General features: G+C 32.0%; 2 protein-coding genes across 2 annotated transcripts; one reads left to right on the top strand and one right to left on the bottom strand.

The window, feature by feature from the left end:
• Positions 1–1929: 1929 nt before the first annotated feature.
• LOTGIDRAFT_232957 (hypothetical protein) lies at positions 1930–4153 on the top strand (the record flags this gene model as incomplete). The annotated part of the gene is made up of 3 exons (XM_009058319.1): positions 1930–2008; positions 3021–3206; positions 3357–4153. 3 exons carry the CDS (start codon positions 1933–1935, stop codon positions 3587–3589), a joined length of 495 nt encoding a protein of 164 aa, XP_009056567.1. The 3' UTR covers positions 3590–4153.
• A 4178-nt stretch (positions 4154–8331) lies between these two features.
• Positions 8332–23258, bottom strand: LOTGIDRAFT_120179 (hypothetical protein; the record flags this gene model as incomplete). Its single annotated transcript, XM_009058318.1, has 3 exons — positions 8332–8661; positions 9511–9698; positions 23024–23258. The coding sequence occupies 3 exons, from the start codon at positions 23256–23258 to the stop codon at positions 8332–8334; spliced, it is 753 nt and encodes a 250-aa protein (XP_009056566.1).
• Between the last annotated feature and the right edge of the window lie 351 nt (positions 23259–23609).

Genomic DNA, 23609 nt, shown 5'->3' with positions numbered 1-23609 from the left:
AAAATCGGTGATAAATTGTCTAATCATCACAAAAATCGATATGCAACATTCTTGCACAAACACACAAAATGTGTTGCCTTTAGGGTAAGCACGAGATAATTGTGTACAAACGGATGAATTGACGGATAGTCCTACGGATAATATACGCCTTTAATTTTTAACATCAAAAACCATACCAAAAACAAAGTTGATGTGAAAATGTCTGGAGCATTGGATTGTTCGTGATCTTAATATCGTGATCTATATTAATGATTCCTATGATAATACAATGTTCTGGGGTACATATTATATTATTTTGTCGGTGTGAAAATGCCCTGGGAAAAGCTTAATTAAAGTTATAAAGGAGTGGGGAAAAAAAGTTGAAAGGGATTAACATGATATGAAGGGTATTAGGATGCTACTGTTATGGTTTTAACTTCCAAATGTCTCTATGTGACTTTTAACATAACCTTTATGAAACCTTGCAAATGGTATTTATAAACGTTTTTACGTCGATCCAAAACTGCGTGAAGATATTCTGAATATTTAGTGTGATCACCACGGTCATGGTAGTAGCTGGTATGACAAGGCGATATAAAAGGTAATTTTTGAAATTGTTCATCATAGTATATTTGGATATTGAACATACTTTGACAGGTAATGTGTTCTTGTCTTTCTACATGTAAACATTGTATTTATTTATGTATTTATATCACATCCATGGAATATATTTATTGTCAGCAAATATTATTGCGAGAGCCAGAAATATACATTTTGACAGAAAGAATAATAATAACAACTTTTTTTATCAGTCTGCTCGAACAGAATTTTAAGTGAAAAAATTAAAATTTTAAACCCTAGTTCTTACCACTGATAATTCTGGAATACCCTCCATGAAAATCAGTTTGTCTACATGAGTAATTATTTGCTAGAAATCAGTGGCTGAGGGGTTCTCCCTCAAGAAAATCTTTGAAAATACAATTGGTTCACTCTAATGCATATCTTCATAATAATGTATTAGTATTATCTTTAAATTTATAAAGATAGCCTCGCGAAGCAAGTGGCATACGCCCACCAGCAGCTTTGAGTACAAATCAGTTGTAGCCTGTACAGTGAACATGAGCCAATTATGAACAGACGGATGACAATAGGCTTCCATACTACGCGTGGGCATATATAAAATCCTAAGAATCCATAAAGAATTGTTGCTTGAAGAGTGAGCAAAAGTTGCACTATATGGCTAAAAGTGCGAATACACTATGTTGAAAACGACATTTTGGTGAAAAAATCTATAGGGATTATCTTCATAATGACCCATAAAATAAAAATCGAAAGAATCTGTAAAAAATTGTAGCCTGTAGAGTGAGCACGAGTTGCACTATAAAGCTAATAGAGTGAAAACGTTAAGTCGGACACGATATTTCGGTGAAAAATTATCAGATCATCACGAAAATCTATAGGAATCATCCTCCTAATGACATTGACCCACAAAATAAAAATCGAAAGAATCCATAATGAATTGTTGCCTGTAGAGTGAGCACGAGTTGCTCATATAAATAATAGAGTGAAGTCGGACACGATATTTTGGTGAAAAGTTATCAGATTATCAAGAAAATCAATATGGATCATCTTCCGACGGACGGCTAGGGGGATTATAGTATACACCCAAAATATATTGTGGGCGTATAAAAATGAATTGGGGATACAATAAGGGATACAAACCATTTAAGGAGGGGTTGGAAGCAAGTCAATACGTGTCATATTGCCTCTATAAATGACATTGCCAGATGATTTTTCAGAAGTAAAAGTAAACATTCTCGGCCTGGTAGTAAAGCTGTGGAAAGTCGGTAATGCATTTGAGGCCAATCCTTGTAGTCTAGAAAGAGATTTTACTCAAAGTCAACTTTTTGGGCTTTACTGTTTCAGTTTGATTTTATGTTGTAGGCAGTTAAAATGTCTGGTTTATTTTATGGTGTAGTACTTGGTATTATAGTGGCTGTGCTGTCAGCGCCAAGAGAACGAAGACAAGGTATGGTATTATTTTAACATTAAAGTTTATCCCCATTATATAATATCAAAAGCTTATCACCATTATATAACATCACGAGATTCACACCATATAACATTAAAAGTTTACCATCATGATATAATATTAAACGAGATTAAAACCATCTTATAATATCAAGAGATTAACACCATTATATGATATCAAAAGCTTAACACCATTATATGATATCAAAAGCTTAACAACATTATATAATATCAAAAGCTTAACAACATTATATAATATCAAAAGCTTTACAACATTATAATATAAACAGTTTACCAGCATGATATAATAGCAAGGGATTAACAGTATTTTATAATATCAAGAGTTTAACTCCATTTTATGGTATCAACAATTCAACACCATTATATACATGTAATATCAAAAGCTTAATACCATTATATAACATCACGAGATTCACACCATATAACATCAAAAGTTTACCATCATGATATAATAGCACGAGATTAAAACCATTTTATAATATCAAGAGATTAACACCATCATGTAATATCAAAAGCTTAATACCATTATATAACATCACGAGTTTCACACCATATAACATCAACAGTTTACTACCATCATGATAAAAGCAAGAGTTTAACACAATTTAATAATATCAAGAGCTTAATACCATTATATATCAACAGTTTACCATCATGATATTATGTTGAACATTATTGTATTATATCAAGAGATTATCAACACCATTATATAACATTAAGAGAATCACACCATATAACATCAACTGATCACCATCATGATAAAAGCAAAAGTTTAACACAATTTTATAATATCAAATCAAGAACTTAATTCTATTGTATTATATCAATAGTTAACACCATTTTATATTATCAACAGTTTTACACCATTATATATTAATAATATCAATAGTTACCACCGATGGCCTATACCAAGTCCCGATATCACATCTGTATATCAAGTCTCGGTAGGGCCGAGTTGTTGATCTAACATTTTTTCTCTTTAATTCTAGCTCAGGATCCACGATGTGCAGGACCAACTGGAAATTTTGGAATTAACTGTACTTCATTTGTCAGTTGTTTTGAGGGTTATGTTTTTGGTACTTTTACTTGTGGCAGTGAAAATGGACAGTTGAAATTTAATCCCAACACGGGTGCATGTGACTGGGCTACCGCAGTGAATTGTGAAGTTCAACCAAGTAAGTATTATATTATATAAACAGTTGTGAAGTTTTTTTAGGGCTGTTTGCTTACTCTTTCTAACTGAAAATGGACTTTTCTGCTTAGTTGGCGTATCCATTGACCATTCTTAACCTTCATATTATTTTATGTTTTTTTTATCCATTTAGAGTTTGAAGGAGACCAGGCTTGTACACAGATTCCACCAGGATTTGAAGAGTTTGCTTACTTTGTCTCTCATCCTCAGTTCTGCAACATGTATTTCGTCTGTGATCATGGTAACTATAGAGGTACAAGAAACTGTAACCAAGGTCAAATATTCAGCGAGATTAACGGCACTTGTATCGTAGGTGGACAAGATATGTGTAACAAACCACTCCTCCCTTATGAAAATTTGCATTAAGGTCCATGCCTTTAATTTTGTCCCTCTAATATCTCACGCATCATGCATTAGACTTGTTGTTTTGTCCGCTGTTATTTGTTTTCTTTTTTGTTTATATTAACGTGTTTTGTCATAATTTAGTGTTCGCATGGGGCTCAGTTCATTACTTTTATATTTATACAACTAACTTTTTTCTTTTCTAATATGCATAGATTCAGTTTCATTTGACATTCTACCCTATAATTTCCCCCTAATGTGTTGAAATAACCAAAATTACAAATTTGAAACATTGTAATCCATCCCACTTTTGAAGATTCTGGTCTTGAAGTAATAGGTTTCTGTTCGCAGTGTTGAATAATATAGTAATACAAGCATTTATAGGTGGTCATGAGCAGTTAGACATGAAAAATAATTGGATGTTCAAACAACATTTGGTCTAATGGAAGGATGCTATTTTATATAAAAATTTACAAATTCTTTAACTGTTTATGACCATGCTAAACAACTGATTTCATTCATTTTAGATTTATCTGTGTAATGGCTTGTTTTATTATTTATAGCTTTTTAAAAAATATTTACTCAAAACAGTAGACTAATGTTTAGTATAGACCGAGAGGCAAAGGCAGTTTGGTCAAACGTACTTGGTACCAATTGCGGAATGATCGGGCATTAAAGATTTGGGCGACTTCCCAAACTGACCTAGATAAAACATGACTCTTAGTACATGTTTCTTGCAAGATAACCAAAAAAGGGCCTATCATTTGGACTAGATTAAAGAGTTGCAATTTGCCGCCCGACTACCTCATGGTTGTCAAAGCCTGTGCAATGTATGGAGTAACACAGCATAATCTAAAATGCCTTCAATTGCTGTGTGCCTTTCAAGATGATAAAAGTGGGGTATTATAGTATTTATAATAACCAATTACACCAGACATGTATTGCAATCATTGGAAAGGGTTGATCCATATTGCAATCATTAGAAAGGGTTGATCCATATTGCAACCATGGGAAAGGGTTGATCCATATTGCAATCATGGGAAAGGGTTGATCCATATTGCAATCATTAGAAAGGGTTGATCCATATTGCAACCATGGGAAAGGGTTGATCCATATTGCAATCATTAGAAAGGGTTGATCCATATTGCAATCATTAGAAAGGGTTGATCCATATTGCAATCATTAGAAAGGGTTGATCCATATTGCAATCATTAGAAAGGGTTGATCCATATTGCAATCATTAGAAAGGGTTGATCCATATTGCAATCATTAGAAAGGGTTGATCCATATTGCAACCATGGGAAAGGGTTGATCCATATTGCAACCATGGGAAAGGGTTGATCCATATTGCAATCATTAGAAAGGGTTGATCCATATTGCAATCATTAGAAAGGGTTGATCCATATTGCAATCATTAGAAAGGGTTGATCCATATTGCAATCATGGGAAAGGGTTGATCCATATTGCAATCATTGGAAAGGGCTGATTCATATTGCAATCATTGGACAGGGTTGATCCATATTGCAATCATGGGAAAGGGTTGATCCATATTGCAATCATTGGAAAGGGCTGATCCATATTGCAATCATTGGACAGGGTTGATCCATATATTACAATCATTGGAAAGGGTTGATGCATATTGTAATCATTGGAAACACATTAAGTCATGAGAGCTCTAAACAGCTTCCCTTGACTAAAGCACAATGTGCGATTGTGACTCTATCAATTTTCTGTGCTCCGTGAGAGTATACCTGAAACGAGTACCTTATACATAAACACATCATTAGTAGTGAAGCATCAGCAAAAACCCATCAAGTCTTGAGAGCTCTAGTCCACGTATCGTGACTGCAACAGTCAAAGGAAAACTTAAGCACACACAAATACAGCAATACCACATATTATCATCTCAGTCTTACAAGCTTTCCATGTATCTAAAGTCACACACGTCTAGACACACGTCAAAGAATACCGAACCAAGGCTGATCCGAACAGACATGTAATTTAAGTATGGAATGTCCTGTTGATGCGTGTTAGGTGTTGAGTCAACACGAACAGTTCGTTGTGCCAGGATTGAGTAAATGCCCGAGTGTTGGGTCAATAAATGTTAGACAAGGTGGTAGTCGTAGCTATTAATTAGTGTTCGGTAAGGCATCGTCTGATAATTATTCATACATCAACGATGTAGGTATTACTTATACCCTCTTTAACTCGAATCTCGAACGATTATAAAGTTAGCCCTAGCCATACCAAGTTTCAATACAATCCGTACTCAGAAACCAAAGGAAATAATTTCCGCAAACCTATTATGAATATTAATCCTAAACTCTAAAGGAAACTTTACACAAATCTAAATCAAACAGGAAGTGCAAAGGATAGCTACATCAGAACAAGCATAATTGTCAGATGATGAATGACCTATAGTGGAATATCCCAGTCGATAGCGAGTTTGATTGTCAACTGCTGGGCGATTAGGTGCCGTGGGTTCGATTCCTACTCAAGGTAAGAAAAATTCGGATGCGTGTGCCAGTCTTTGCGAGAGTCCACCTCGGAGCCGGCTCTCACACCCTAATACCAATTCATAGCCATGTTTGACATGTATAGACCGACCACCAAGGGATTTACTCAATACACGCACCATGGACGCCTATCACGAGCCAATAAGTAACTACAGGATTGCTCAACCAATCGGTCACTTAGTTGACCCATGAAAAACCAATTCAGCAAGGCCTTTTAAAGTTCGACTCATGAAGCTGATCGTCTATACTTACTGTCTTCAGGAACAGAACAGGGGACATCAGAAAATCCAGTTCACGGGCGAAGCTTAAAGCTCATGCAGCTGACATGCATGCATCTACCATATGGACAGGGAAAAACCAATTATTCTTCAGCCATCTGATTACAAACCTATTAAATGTAGATAAAAATGCCTACATTTTCTTGATATTCAAGACTAGAAACCAATAACTAGAGTCATCCATCCTTTCAAAGCAAATTTGATTTTGAATATTAAGTCTATATTATGGATTAGAAATTTGAAAAAGATATTCTGTAGGAATCTTGTTACAGAATATGATATAATAATATTTCTTTTGTTAATTTTATTGTTTTATTGGCTGAAAATACGAAGAAAATCTTTGAGCATCAAAAGGACTTGAAGTAAAATATTTGGTTTGGACAATGAAGCGTTGCATTCATATTTCGATAAACAGAATAGTCAACATTTCAAGGAACCAATTTCAAATCAAAGACACGTATCCATTGATAATATTAGCAACATAGAGGTTGAAGTAAAACCCGGTACATTGTAGGTACAGTGGGGTTGTTGACAACTAGACCACATCTGTTCTAAAAAAAAAGGTTAAAGAAAACATACACTGACGATTGGCTCAACTATCAGTCAATATTGCATTTATTTGAAGATCAATCCATTTAACCACAATCGTTGGTAAGTTTAAAGATTTGTTCCTTTTGTGGATCATAAAATAAAACATTTTAAACTAAATATCAGTAGCAGTGTGAGGTAGTGTTTGTTATAATATCATAAATTCCTTGTTACCAACCTGTGTTACCAATTTCAAAATATGGGCTACTCGTAGAGAATATCAGAGATCACAATTTCGAAAGGACTGCTGTATGTAAGTCTTTCAGACATCTTTATGGACTGCACCCCTTGGTTTCTGCAAACCCCTCATCGAACAATGTCAGATCTTTATTCCGCTTTTCTTGCCAAGGAACAAAGGAAATAGAAGTATCGGAGGGAGTGATTACGCTCAAGAGATAAAACTTGAATCTAAAATTAATTTATTATTTCTACAAATATCTACATAATAGTTACCAGAACATAAAGAAATACTGAACATCAAATGGCACATCATATAACAGTTTGAAAAAGGCACTTTAAATCCATGAGCTTGAAAAGTTTATCTAAAAGACTCAACTAAAACATGAAACTCATATTTAACTAAGCCCTACAAAATGATCCTGTAGTAAAGAATATTTTTGATTAAGTATAAAGTTTGAATTAACATTTTCTGAGCTAATAATCCTAGAATTCAGACTTCAGATATGTTGTGAATAAAACACTGTAGGCAAATTACATGTCCAGTTTGTCTTATTGTCGCGTTACTTGACGTTTTAAATTGATCGTGCTAATCTGAAAAATCCAACAATGCTTTTTCCAGAATAACTGGTTTCTTTAGAGTAGAAATTTATAAACAACTGTCCTCAGTAACATGGACATTTTCAGTTTAACGATTTGCATGAAAAGTCTAGGCATATTCTGAGAAACATCTGCGAATGAGCCCGTCAGAGAAATATCACTTTGGATATCACAGGGTTGCCTTTAACACTGTATAAAGCAGGCGTTTATTGATGGCATTCATGTTCCTTTCATTATATTGATGGTTCCCACACTCCTTAACACAATTGATATAGATTACCATAAACATTGATGAACATTCTTAGTGATCTTCCACACATTTAGTTGGTCCTTAGAATATCTTTCGACAAATAAGTCTTTAATGTTTTTTAAATATTTGATAAATACTTATTCGTCCATTTTTTCTGGTGTGGAAAATTCTTCAATTATAGGTACAGAGCAGACATTTATGCCATTTTAGAAGAAGATTCCGTCCCAATCCGTATTTTCTTCTTATATATGACGTTCTTATACGTTATTTTCTTTATATAGTGATTCATACATTTATAAGTGTTCATATTTATATACATGTATCTATATTTTGTTTTTCTAAAACATTCTATGACTGTCATTGAGGAATTTGAGGGGGTGCATAAGGATGATGCATTACCGAATTATATTCATGGGCCTTAAGGCGCAAACAGGCTATACTAGAACCGACGTTTGGTGGAGGCGTGTATGACTGATTAGCCAATGAACAACTAGAAGGGGGAGCAGACGTGTTGTATGAAGGGGGCGCTGACCAGGCCAGATAATCTGTATTCATTGGTGCATGACGTGGTGTCATAGGTTGTTCAATAGGTGTCGCTTCCGGACTTCTACCATATACATTTTGTCTCTGTGACATCATATTGCGTTCATTTCGTCTAAACTTTGCTCTTCTATTCTGAAACCAAACCTGCAAAGTAGAATAAATATTACTGTTAACCACATATTATAATCCATAATCGACCATTTTGCACAGTTTCAACAGGCTAACAAAAAAGATTTATTTCACTGATTGACAGCATTTCACTTGGTATTTAGAGTCTGGGCTGAATATTTGAGACCCAAGCTTGTGCCCATTCTTCAGGCTACAGTTCTTGACATAATATATGTTTGTATCAAGTTAAGGGCGATGATAATTATTACAAACGATGCCGTATTTATCTTTTGCTAGGACTTCCAGAAGTTATTTGTAATAAGCTTTCACGTGGGTGTATTCCACTCTTTGCATGTTTAAATTGTTCTCTGATCATACTAAAACACTATTATAACAGTTTACTGTTGCAGTCTTCGATCGCACCACCTTACTGAACTCTCTTTCTTTCTTTTGTATGTCATTCAAAATGTGATTGGGGTTTGCTTCCCTTGAATTGTGTTTAATTTAAATACTTATATGTTGACCAATATTACCTCCCTTAATAAATATATTTTTAATTTCGGTTGTCTATAGAAACACTTTGCTTGTATCAGGTTGTTAGTCTGCACCTTTTCTAAACGAACATCTGATTTGTTATTTACTTCTATCTCAATGATGAAAGATATATTTTATTCCATACTGATTTATTAATCTGTATATGGACAGGAGTGACTCTTTGTTTGGTCTTTCCGGTTATATAGGATACACTACAAACCAACAGCCAATCCTAATTGCAGGGAAGGATGGGTAACATAATATGGTTTATGTATGAATTCCATGTTGAAGATTATTCTACTGTACCATGTATTGCTCTATGGGCATTGAATTAAACTACCTGATGCTTACCTGAACTCTAGCTTCACTTAAACTAACGCGTCTGGCCAATTCTTCTCGAACAAATGCATCAGGATAATGTGTTCTTTCGAAAACTCTTTCTAGAGCTGCCAACTGGGTGCTGTTGAAAGTTGTTCTATTACGTCTCTGCTTTCGTCGTCTTTTCCCATCTGGATCATCTTTTCTATCGTCATCATCACCTACAACAGTCAAAGTACAGAATATTATAGCATGAAATATAACAATGTAGACCAAAGGACATGTTTCAAAGACTTAGTAGACCTAATAAACACAATTTCTTATAGTAGCTGCTAAAATATGACTATTACAGTCTTAAGTATTAAATACTTCTAATCAATATTTTGATCCAAATCTATATACTCAATGGTAGCTATGTTAGGTTCAGACTTAACTACATCACTGAACCGAGTAATTTGGGCGGCAATTTGGCGAGACCTGAAGATGTAAGCAGCCATAACAGAATGGCGTCTTAAATTGTTTGTTGTTGAAATGTTCAGTTTGATGATGAGGTTAACAACGTATCAGTATATTTCTACGTCTATCATTATGTTTGACATTTGGTGAATATAATTGGCCATGATATACTTTTAAACATAGACGTCAATGTGATGAATGACGGTATTTTACTGTAGAATTGGTTGCCGTCAATTTCGGGAATCTTGTGTCTGTTAATGCAAACGAAAGACCATTAGTTTTTCATCGCCCTGCTAGATGTTTACTTATCTTTATGATGATGTTTGAGTGATAAGTATTTGTTAAGGATCTGAATGAAGACTTTATCTGTATCTGTTGTCACAATTTCAGTCATAAAGTATTATTATTTTTTCAGTTTGTGCAAAACATTGCCCTGAGTTCTACGTGTTTAACAAAAATACTCACAAAGCAGTCGTTTTCTGTGATTATTTAAATTGATTAATTAAAATAAGTCGCATAACAGGAGTAAAGAATCAATGGCCAACGATATTGCTTAAAGTAAGCACTATAAAGCGGTGTAAAGGTATAATTAAAGCGCGACTTGAAACATATTTCTCTTTTAGAATATAAATAAACGTAAAAAAGGAGGCAATAAATTGTAACGTCGTCTAGTGAATGTACAGGTATTATAAATTTATTACAAGTAAGGCTAGAAGGTGATGTTCAGCTGTTTACAAAAATAACATATTAAGATACGATCAACTGCAATACAAATAAATATCTACTCTTTCTTATGGCTTTAACTCCAGTATGTTAGAAATAAATTGAGCTTAACGTTTTATTCTATCATTAAACCATAAATTGTTATCAAATTATAAATGTATAACGGTAAATTTTGTCGCTTTCCTGATATATAAAAATCCACCGAGACAGTTTGTACAATACACAATTAAAATATTTTTATAGAAGATATTAAACGAAAAATCTACATAGGATTGGAATTTTTGTATATCGTGGTGATTTATCATGCATAAATTTAATGTTTTTCATGGCATTGTGTTTTTTCCAAATGATTATTGGAAGTCTAAAATTCGGCAGCAACACATCCACACAGCAATTTGTATTATTTTTAGATTTTCTTAAATTCTTGTGTAAAAAATCCATATCCTGTTCATATAAAAATTAGATATTATTGAACAAATACGATTTACAGTGTATACAATTGTTTGACTTACTAAAAAGCACTTTAATTCTGTTTTAAGTTAATTGGCTGGAAAAGTACGTTCTACTATTCTGTGATATTAAAAAGTGAGTCCAGATATTGTGAATATTATTTAAAAATTGAGTGTTTATAAACTAGAAGATAATGGTAAAAATCAGTTCTTTGATCTAACAACTGATATTAAACTCTATGATCTAATCTTTTCAGTAAATGGATTTCTGAAGTTGATGTTTATAATAAAGAGATAACCTTTATGATATTTCCGTTCTTTAAAATACAACTTTCTTAAGGGATGAACATAGCCTCGCACGATGTTGAAAAATTTCTATAGCTTTCAAATGCACACATTTAAATTTCATTCAAGGGTGCAATTTGTATATAAACTAGTAACCAAAAAAGAATTATAAACATTTCCAACTAAAACAATACAACCAAGATTGGCTCATACAAAAAAAGAAAAAAAATTCACAAAAAGTATCGTGTACATGGTGACCATTTGAATCATCAACGTCCACTATTCAACATTATTGATAGATTTCTTTCATCGTTCACTCCAAATGTCAAATAAGGTTCAAGATTAATTACTGACCAATGGATTCACGTGCTGAAATATTGACAGCGAGCAATGTATGGGCACCAGGAGTTTGGGTACGCGAAGATGGACATGGAAATCCACAATTTATACTTGCGATTGGATTTATATTTGTACAATAGAGAAATCATAGTATCAATTAAATATATATATATATTTATGACGATAATTTCCTACTAAGCGTTTTCCGTTCTTTTGGTTATATTTTCGCAGTAAATCATGCCGAAATTTGACTTTATCAGGTAAACTGTTGAAGAGGCAATACCAACTGATAAATACATGCGATATAAGTCATAATTTACGACTGCCGATAAGAAGGCTACGGATGTTGAAAACTGTAGAAAAACCATTCCAGACCATTGAGACTATATGAAGGATAGTAGAAGGTACTTCACTTGACCATACCCACATAAAATGTTATTATTAATGAGCTGTAACTACCTGAGGGCTCTTATCGATAGCACGTCATCGTACCCTTTTCATCAGCTTCTTAAAAACAAGCACACGTCTGGTTACTTCCGGTGCAAGTTCAAGAACAATCATTGTTATTTGTAGGACAACAATCGGTGATTGCTATTCCTGTGTACATCAAAAAAGAGTGAATGAGATAATGCCTTGGTGATTACTTTGCTGCCGAATGCTGACCGAAACGTCTCAAAAGTCCTAATCTCTCTCTTCGGTGTATTTGAGAAATGGTTCAAATTATTATCCCAACATGTGTAACAAGTTGTAATTTCGGCTTGAAACTTGAAAGACACGCACTATTATGGAGTTCTTGTAGAACTTGCGCATGACTAGTAAGGGTAAACATAAAGGCACCTCATCTGTCAAAGATACATACCAGTATCAACAGACGAGACAACAAACTCAAACTGTCAGTTATTTTGCACTTAATATACCCCGGAACATTTAAAATTCTGTATCAATTTGGCCCCGGTAAAAAATGACCTGGTGGAAATATATTTGAGATAAGCGAGTCTTGTTGTTAAAACAGACATAATATATTAAATTTGTAAACTATGTCTTGATAAGACATTATGTAGACAGCAGAATGACTACAATAAAGATTACGATTATCACTCTGTCTATTTATTTTCATTCGGAAAAGTGCAGTTTTTGCCATTCTTTTGGCTGAAGATTAATGACATAATAACCACACGAATTTCCGCCGAAAACTATATGAAGCAGAGTGTATAAAGATTAAAGTATTATTGCCTTGAAATTTGAATACAAAAGTATCATAATCAAATTGATAATAAATGCTATTTCTGTCAAATAAGCAAACATAAATCTGAAAGATTAGAAGAATTTCTCAGTTTGATTAGGCATGGTGTTATATTCCAAAGCCCCCTATAAAAATTAAACTACAAATTGTTTTTACATTCATTTTGCTAAAAAATGAATATCAGTCACGTCGTCATGTTTACCAAAAAAGATGACAACTGTGGAATGGTGCTGGATTGAAATATATTTGTTCAATATAAGAAGAACCCTTAGGGCAACCATCCCATTTGGTTGCTTGATACTTAATACTGTAATTTAATTTGAATAGATTTTTTAAGTTCAGCTACAACTGTTTTAGATGAGTTTGAACTTAAACTTGGATTTTTAACATTACGACCTACTGAAATCGCTAACCTGAAGGTCCAGGGTTCAATCCCGGCATAGGTAGAGATAATACCTTCAGATTTTTCAACCCGGTTTCCCCGTCAGTGTTATAGGTAAGAGGGGCTGGCATGGAAAAAAACGTCTAGTCGCTCGGATGGGAAAATAAACCGAGGCACGTTAAAGATCCCCCGACAGTTGAAAATCGAAAAAGAGCAAGCTAATGCCACTGTCCTGGCAATATTTCCCTCATTGCACCCTACATGGCGTTGTCCGTCTTCATTTATAGCCCACATGGTGCAGAAAAGAAAGACGTATTATTCCATTCATTTAATTTTCATTTCATTTACGACCTACTGAAAACAAAGTGTACCCAATAATTCTAAGAACACTCTAGTTTGTAGGGTTGAATTACATTGTTACAAGTCTGAAAGTTTATTTTGTAACGCATCACTTACAAATTGAACCGGCTTATTCTACAGGGAATGGCGAGAATTTAACTTCTTTTGATAGAAAGTTGCGCTTCTGTTGCAGTTTGACAAGATAAGATGTAAAATCAACTGACAGCTTGAAGAAACAGAAAACCAGACTGAAAGTTGGAACGTGCAACAGAAAATCAGACGATTAGCCTCGTCATGGCAATAGCAGACGAAACTCACAACATCAACCGCCAACTTTCATGATGAGGAACGCACGAGACTAGAAGGCGTCGACATGACAGGAATATGTCGAAAAGTATTGACCTTTAACCTTGGCATGTGATATAGAAAGTAAAATAATGAGTATATATAATGTTGATTAGGTAATCGCCCGATGGGGTAACATTAATATTGTCTTTAATAGTTTGAAACTAATGTTACTCTTCCTGTAAGCTTCTTAAATAACCGACTTTCTCACTATTCTGTTGTTACCGACCATAAGTAGGCTTCAGCAAGGCATAATGGCTCATTATCGGCCCTTTTAAGGCTTTTGTGGGAGTGGATAAGGGTCAACTATTAGAGATCAATATTATTTAAAAGAAACTTAATATGTATGAAGTCATGACCCATCAAGTTAGGGGGAAATTGGGTATTGGAACCCCATGTTTGACGAAGTCTTTGCCAATCTTGCCTTTGCAAAAACAAACAATCATAGAACAGAACAATTTGAGATCGTATTAGTCTAGACGGAAAAACTCAACACTGAGAGTGAAATTCATACGAACCATTTCAGAAGACATTTGCCATTAATGAATACATTAAGATGAAGTGATGGCATCGTAGAAACATTTCTTGACATACATTAACTAAGAAATAGGGAAGATATTCGATGGTTTAACGAATTTCTTTTCCACTATTTAGTATTATAGGACTCCTGTTGAAAGACATTATCTCTCAAGTGTATCTTCTAGTCTTGTTTGGTCGACATTCGTTGAAGGTTTCGTTGACGGGGCACTTTGTCATGCCTGCCAATGTATATTTGAGAATTGTTAACATTTTGTTAGATAATATAACATTGACATTACTGAGAGCTGTCTACTTTTGTTCCTCCATTCTAATCGTTTAAACTAACATCAGTTGTAGGATGAAATTTTGTAGCTTTATATAACAATGGCCATAGAAACGTTATGACCAATGTAAAATCATTGCTATAGATATAAAAGAATCAAGTCAACATAGATATAGATATAACAGAATCAAGACAACATTGCTATAGATATAACAAAATAGAGTCAACATAGCTATAGATATATAACAAAATAGAGTCAACATAGCTATAGACATTACAAAATATAGTCAACATTGCTATAGATATACCAGAATATAGTCAAAATAGCTATAAATATAACAGACTCAAGTCAATATAGCTATAGATATAACAGAATAGAGTCAAAATTACTATAAATATAACAGAATACAGTCAACATAACTATAGATATATCAGACTCAAGTCAATATAGCTATAGATGTAACAGAATATAGTCAACATAGTTATAGATATAACAGAATACAGTCAACATAGCTATAGATATAACAGATTGGGTCAACCTAGCTATATAATATATATTAGAATCAAGACAACATAACTATAGATATAACAGACTCAAGTCAATATAGCTATAGAAATAACAGAATCCAGTCAACATAGCTATAGATATAACCGAATATAGTCAACATAGTTATATATATAACCGAATATAGTCAACATAGGTATAGTGATAACAGTATCAAGTCAACATAGCTATAGATATAACGGAATCAAGTCAACATAGCTATAGATATAACAGAATCAAGTCAACATAGCTATAGATATAACAGAATCGAGTCGACATAGTCATAGATATAACAGAATCAAGACAACATAACTATAGATATAACAGACTCACGTCAATATAGCTATAGAAATAACAGAATCGAGTCAACATAGCTATAGATATAACCGAATATAGTCAACTAAGTTATATATATAACCGAATTTAGTCAACATAGCTATAGTGATAACAGTCTCAAGTCAACATAGCTATAGATATAACGGAATCAAGTCAACATAGTTATAGATAAAACAGAATCAAGTCAACATAGCTATAGATATAACAGAATCGAGTCGACATAGTCATAGATATAACAGAATCAAGACAACATAACTATAGATATAACAGACTCAAGTCAATAAAGCTATAGATATAACAGAATAGAGTCACCACAGCTATAGATATAACATAATCCAGTCAACATAGCTACAGATATAACAGAATCGAGTCGACATAGTCATAGATATAACTGAATATAGTCAACATAGCTATAGGTATAACAGTCTCAAGTAAACTTAGCTATAGATGTAACAGAATCAACATCAGAGTCAACGTGGCTATAGATATAACAGAATACAGTTAACATAGCTATAGATATAACATAATACAATTAACATAGCTATAGATATAACAGAATCTAGTCAACATCGCTATAGATATAACAGAATATAGTCAACATAGCTATAGCTATAACAGAATATAGTCAACATAGCTATAGATATAACAGTCTCGAGTCAACTTAGCAGTAGATATCACAGAATCGAGTCAACATATCTATAGATATAACAGAATACAGTTAAGATAGCTATAGATATAACAGAATACAGTTAACATAGCTATAGATCTAACAGAATCGAGTCACTATAGCTATAGATATAACAGAATATAAGTTAACATAGCTACAGATATAATAGAATAGAGTGCACATGGCTATAGATATAACAAAATAGAGTCACAACAGCTATAGATATAACAGAATAGAGTCACAACAGCTATAGATATAACAGACTCGAGTTAACATAGCTACAGATATAATAGAATATAGTCAACATAGTTATATAGTTAGACATAACAGAATCGAGTCAACATAGCTATAGATATAACAGAATCAAGTCAACATGACTATAGATATAACGCAATAGATTCAACATAGCCATAGATATGACAGAATCTAGTCAACATAACTACAGATATAACAGAATGGTGTCAACATAGCTATAGATATAACAGACTCAAGTCAACATAGCTATAGATATATCAGACTCAAGTCAATATAGCTATGGATATAACAGAATAGAGTCAGCATAGCTATAGATATGACAGAATCCAGTCAACATAACTATAGATATAACAGAACAGAGTCAACATAACTATAGATATAACAGACTCAAGTCAATATAGCTATAGATATAACAGAATATAGTCGACAGAGCTATAGCTATAATAGATATAACAGAATACAGTCAACATTGCTATGGATATAACATAATTTAGTCAACATAGCTATAGATATTACAGACTCAAGTCAATATAGCTATAGATATAACAGAATAGAGTCAACATAGCTATAGATATAACAGAACCAAGTCAAAATAGCTGTATAGAAAAAAGAATACGGTCAGCATAGCTATAGATATAGCAGAATATAGTCAACACAGCTATATATATAACAGAACCAAGTCAAAATAGCTGTATAGAAAACAGAATATAGTCAACATAGCTATAGATACTCAAGATAGATTTAGATCTAACAGAATCGAGTCGCCGTAACTATATAGATATAATATATATAGTCAACATTGCTATAGATACAGACTCATTGTTTTAGATCTAACAGAATCGAGTCACCATAGCCATATAATTTTTTTCAATTAAATGTTTTCTGCCGAACTTTCGACGCTGATATATCTCGAATACCATTTCCTCTTCATTTATTTTATTCTGTTTTATTACATATTTTTGACATCTTTATAGCTTACTATCAAATAGCGGCACGTTTTTTGTTAATAGATTAGAAATTCTATGCTGAATATTTGAAAATCTGTATTTTTGCTTACGGTGTAGTTTTGAATAAGAGAAAGATCTGGTGTATTTTGCTATTGCTGAAAAATTTATTGGAATATTAAGTAGTTTTAGACAATGAAACAGGTAGAACAAAAACAGGCAACTCTCCAACAAAATACATTTATGTGTTCCAATCAAGCCATGCTTGACTTTTGTATAAAAAACGAAAGAAGCGAGTGTATGAGCTGTTTACTATAACATGTACATCATTAAGTTTGAGATTTTTTTTTTCTATGCATCCCTTTTTTTACTTAGTAAAAGTATTTTTTGGACCATCCTTGAAACTTCAGATCCCCTGAAAACATTTTACGATATGCTTTGGACTAACATTGATCGTATCAGATGTTTTTGAGAAAGATACTATCTACTGACCTGGAAACCGAGACTATATAATGGGGCCTGAAAGAAAGGAAAATGTTATAAACCTGGATATTACAGAAATTCTCTTTAATTTATAGGTTTAAATAAGTAATAAAGCAGACAACATTTGGAAATATGCCGGGTTAATTTTGTATTCTCGATGGTATATTTAGCTTCAATTCTCTTTTTTGGGGAATATAATTATGTCTTCAATTATGTTCGGTTTTAACATTTTTTTCCGGAAATTTATTTCACAACATGGGTTTTGGGGATTAAGGAGGATTCAGAGAGACCAATTTTAATCTCTATTTCCGTAATCTTATATAAACATTTCAAATTAAATCTATTTAATTCCTTTGAAACATGTAGAAACTCCATATTGTGACCATATTAATTCTTAATATTTTGTTTAGAATAAAGACCGATGTTTACTACAAGAATATTTTGAAATATACTGCAGTTGCCTTGTGCCGTCAAATACAGCATTCGATGGTTTTAGTTCCTTTCGAGCGGTTTAGATCCATGGTCCATCCTGAATAACTTAAGTGATGTCAGTATTTAGGTAATGGGAAAAAGCATAATACTTTGTGCTTTCTTTGATAATAAACACAGCAGCCTGCTGTAATGCTTCTCCAACAATTATCAATTACTTGCTTATTCTTCAAGTTTTTACAAGATTTTTTTTATATCAGTAATAGAAATATGTTTATATAAATCTTCTTTTGAAAATAAGCAAGATGTTCCGTGAGAACTTGTATAATCTGGTATATTTAAAATTTCTCCCCTCAGTGTGTAGTCCTTGACAACCAGTGGGTAGTTAATGAGCGATTAAACAGATTTTAGATAAGATTTTTTCTCCCTACAGACTCATTAATCGCGGATATAAACCATTCACATTTGAACTGCGTTCGAACGAAAGAAAAATCTTATCTTCATGAAAACCTTCTAAAATTTGGCCTCCTGGAGCTAACACAAAGAATTATAGAGTTAAATCTATGTAAAGGACTTTGTAAATGATAAAATTTGTGTGATTTTGTTTTGAATTTTGATTTCGTCGTCAGTCCCATCTGTAGTGGAAAAATAATAGATTACATAACCATGATGAAGGCTAGCAAAATATCGTTTGGCAGTTGTCTGTTATTGGTGGGAAAGTGCTTCCCATCATCGGATACATTTCAAGATTTTTCTGTTTGGATGTCCTGTGACCAAAATTATCTCATTTTTACTACAGAAGACTGCTATGGTGAAAAGTAAAAGTTAGTTAGCTCTAGTTAAGCTCCAGTCAATTAGTTCCTTAAAAATAGCAGGTTCGAATTTTATCATAAATTTTTGAAGTCATAATATAAATCTTTTGAAGTTTTTAGAGCAAATAAGCAGGAGGGTTAATAATTGTATCATAAATTATTATCAAAATTAGCCAAACTGTCTCAAGTCGAAAATCTAGAAAAGTATACACACTGAGTAACCGTCGACAGAACTATGAATAATTCTTTATTCCAGCTTTATCCCAAAAGATCTTCAAAACTAGAACTGTCGCGCCATTATTTTCAAAGTCTACAACTTTTTCAAAGACGACTAATATGTCTTTGATAATTCTTCGTTCATAGTGATAATAGAAAGAGATATTTAGATGAACGATTGTAGTTTTAATTAACTTTTTCATTATCAACACTTCAACGCTATCAAATTACTTATCTAAAGCTCTTATCATTATTGGCCTTGAGGAGCATAGAACATTTCGTTTCTAGATACACTCCATAAAGTGTTCCTTTCATAAAAACAATTTTATTCTTTAACTTGTATACATGATTTTAAGTGGTTTAGAATGGAATTCTTACTATAACTGATAATTTTTATTTAATGGAATTTAGTAGAAAATTAGAAATTTGTTACGACGTTCAAAGTAATTTTCGTTCTGCATTTTTAAATTAGTAATGAACACAAAAACGTGGTGGCATTGCAAAACAAAAGAAAAATATATTTTAATAATTTGAAGTATTTTTATTATCTAGTTTTTGCGTTCTTTTTGTTTTGTTTTTTTTCTAAAATAAAAGTTACCCATAAACTTTGTTATATTCAAATTCTTTATTAAAATCGTTTTAAATGTATTTTGTTATGTTTTTGTTTGTTTTATTTTAGATACTTTGTTGTATTCAAATTCATTATAAACATACTTTGTTATATTCGAATTCATCACTAACGTACCTTGTTATATTCAAATTACCTATTAACATATTTTGTTATATTCAAATTCTTTCTTAACATTCTTTGTTTTACTCAAATCCTTTATCAATATATTTTGTTATATTCAAATCATATTCAAATTTTTTATACGAAGTGCTGTTATATACAAATTATTTATCAAGCTGTTGGTTATATTTAAATTCTTTATTAATAAGTTACTTTGCTTATACACAAATGCTTCATCAATATTCTTTATTATATTCATTTGTGGTAATAGATACTTAAGTAATATGACTTTTCTTTGTTCATATTTATTATTCACTTACATTCATATGATCATTTTTTATAGATTTTAATGTATTTGTTTATGTATAATATTCGCATACTCTTTTACATTAATCATTATTCATTCATTATTAATGATATTATATGCTAATTATATTTAAATTTATTATTAAGGTAAAGTTGTTATTTTCAGATTCATTATGTTTATTTTTTGTTATTATTATTCCATCATCAAGAAGTTTGTTCTATTTAATTCATTATCATCATCATTGTTATTCAATTAATATATTCAACTTTATCATATATATATACTTGAAATATTAAAACAGAACCTATGTCGTTCCTTAACATGTTTCTTTAGGTTCTGTTTTAATATTTCTATATCGATCTGAAATTGATATATTGAGCACTATTTCAACAGTGAGAATTTTCTTTTATTATTATCATATAATATACATTATTCAGATTCATTATTGAATTAGACTGTCTTATAAAGTGTATTATATTCATATACTTATAGTTATTATCTATTTTCAGTATTAGTATGCTTTGTTTTTTTGATATTCAGTATAGAGATTGGCTACTGTGTTATTCTGAAATTCATTATTAATAACGAAAGAATATTCTATAATTATACGTAGCGTCGAGAAGACTGTTTTAATGAGACCACGTGTATTAATAGCAAAGCTCTTGTAAACTCCATTCGTCAATGTTTACCTACTTTAACAAGTATAATTTCAACCATTTAAATAAATAACACGAACACATGTTGAACTATTTAATAGTTTATATCTTCATTATGTTTGTAAACTTATAACTTTTGTTACAAACTTAACCTTCCCTGTTTACACTGGATACAATCAATATGGAATTAAAAATTTCATTTTTCGTCAAATTAATTTTTATTTTTCTATAACATAAAGCATAGCCTACTTCTACTTTTTCGCAAAGCATTATGCTGGAACAATTTAGGGATGTTCTTTCCACTGAAATCATAACTTTCATCAGAAATCTGGACGATTGACTCCACAAAGCTCATAATCAAAGGTTAAAAACCTTTCTTTGTGGTTATTGACCAAATCTGTATCATATACTAGGGAACTCAAGGACAAATATTTTGTTTAGAGGCCTACTTTTTGACGATCGAATATCAGCAAAAGTGAACAAATGGGCTCGATATTGCCTTAATTTGGCATTTGCATCAATATTATGCTGGTAAATCAAGTTCATAGTGTGAAATCTGATTCCAAATCATATTCTCAAATACTGTAATTGTGTTACGTGATACCGATCTTTATTTGATAAGAAATTATAACAAATTTCAATTTACTAACGTTCATATCAATTTAACAAATATTTATACTAATATATTATGTATGTTCTTTACTCAAATGTAAAATTTTAAAGTTGAGTGAAAACTGATTAGAAATGTTTAGAGTAATTAAAAATCAAACAGGCATGAATTAAGTGGATAATTAATTTAGGCAAATAGTTGTTGAATCATCCAAGAGGAACCATATCTTAAACTATATACTGTTTTTATTACTTTTGCTTAACACTTGATTTTAAAAACTATTTCCATGTGAGTGAACGGGTATTTTAGATGAAAGTAAAAAGTTTCTAGTAAGGTTAATGAAGCTGATTAAAAAAGCAAGACTTTAAATGTCAAGAAGACTAAATAAATTATTGAGATTTATCAATGTAGGAACTTAGAGGGGTCGAAGAATAATATTAATTTAATAGCAAAAAAGGCGATTATAAATGTTAGGTTTCAAGTCACATTTTGTCATTTTATTCACATTTGAATTGAAATCCAGGCTCTAAAAAAAATATTGGTTTCATGATTTGAAATCATTCAATTTGATTTGAATCGATTGTATATTACGATGTATATGAATCCTATTCAATTTGCTTTTCTAAAAATGCATAACATATGTTAGCTATCGAACTTAAAAAAGGGATTTTTTACAGATAAAACTTCAGAAAAAAAAGACCCTTAAAAAACCCATTTCTTTTGCCCATTGCACGTTAAGGTGCTTTTCTATTCATTTATTAGAAAATAAAACCCTATCTCATTTTATTTGTATGTTCTTAAATGAGTTTGTTGTTTCTTATGATAAAATAAATGAAATACAAAGAACAAGATCGTGTTGATTGCACTTTCGAAGTTCATCGTCGCTCTCTTGATATTCATTATTCTCAATGGGAAATAAACTTAAATAATGATAATTCGGATGATAGCCTATCAGGATATTTGTTCAAATGGTTTTGTATACATATAAATCTTTAAACCAGAGCTTTATTTGGCTATCCAATGACTCGCATTAGGATCAATATGTAGTTTCAATCATTTTTTTAGAAAATAAAAACCAGGTGCGATATTCTCCTTTGAGTTGAAAGCGTTAAAAGAGACCTATATTAAAAATTATAAAATAATAAAACTTACTGTTATTATGTCTATCATGAAGATCATCACCAGATCCAGTACTAGGAGAATATTTATCTACATGTAGAGGTGGAGAACATGTTGGTGAATGTTCCAGAGCATGTCTTGGATCAGTATTAGCAAACATAGCACAGTTTTCATTTGGCATTTCTTCCAAGTCCAATAAGTGGTTCACAGTAAAGTTCGATTTGTTATGCTGTAAAGCAGCATGGTATGCATGAACTTTGTCATAATTGCTGGCAAATTGGTGCTCAGCTCCAATAGCATAGCTACTCATCATGGCAAAGGTTTCTGTCCAATATCACAAATGTACACTTAAATCGATTTCGTAATTATAATCAAAAGCTAGATTTAAATTTGTAACATATCATATCATTAACATGTAAATAATTTGAAATTCGCGACAAAAAATCTTCTTTATCTCAGCTTATCGCAAACTATCGTATTCATTACAATCTTTGTAAATTGAATCAAAAACGTTTAAAGTCTACTTCTTCAACTTAATTAAGACAATTATGGCTGACCCGATACTTGTCGAAAACTTCATCATTTTTCGTACGAGTCAAAGTCAATTATGTCTGGTGTTTGTTAGGATTACCTGTACTGGAATAGGAGAATGGTGGTACTA

Source organism: Lottia gigantea, assembly GCF_000327385.1.
Source record: "Lottia gigantea unplaced genomic scaffold LOTGIsca_33, whole genome shotgun sequence".
Lineage (NCBI taxonomy): Eukaryota > Metazoa > Mollusca > Gastropoda > Lottiidae > Lottia > Lottia gigantea.
This window is presented reverse-complemented; position numbering and strand designations above follow the sequence as displayed.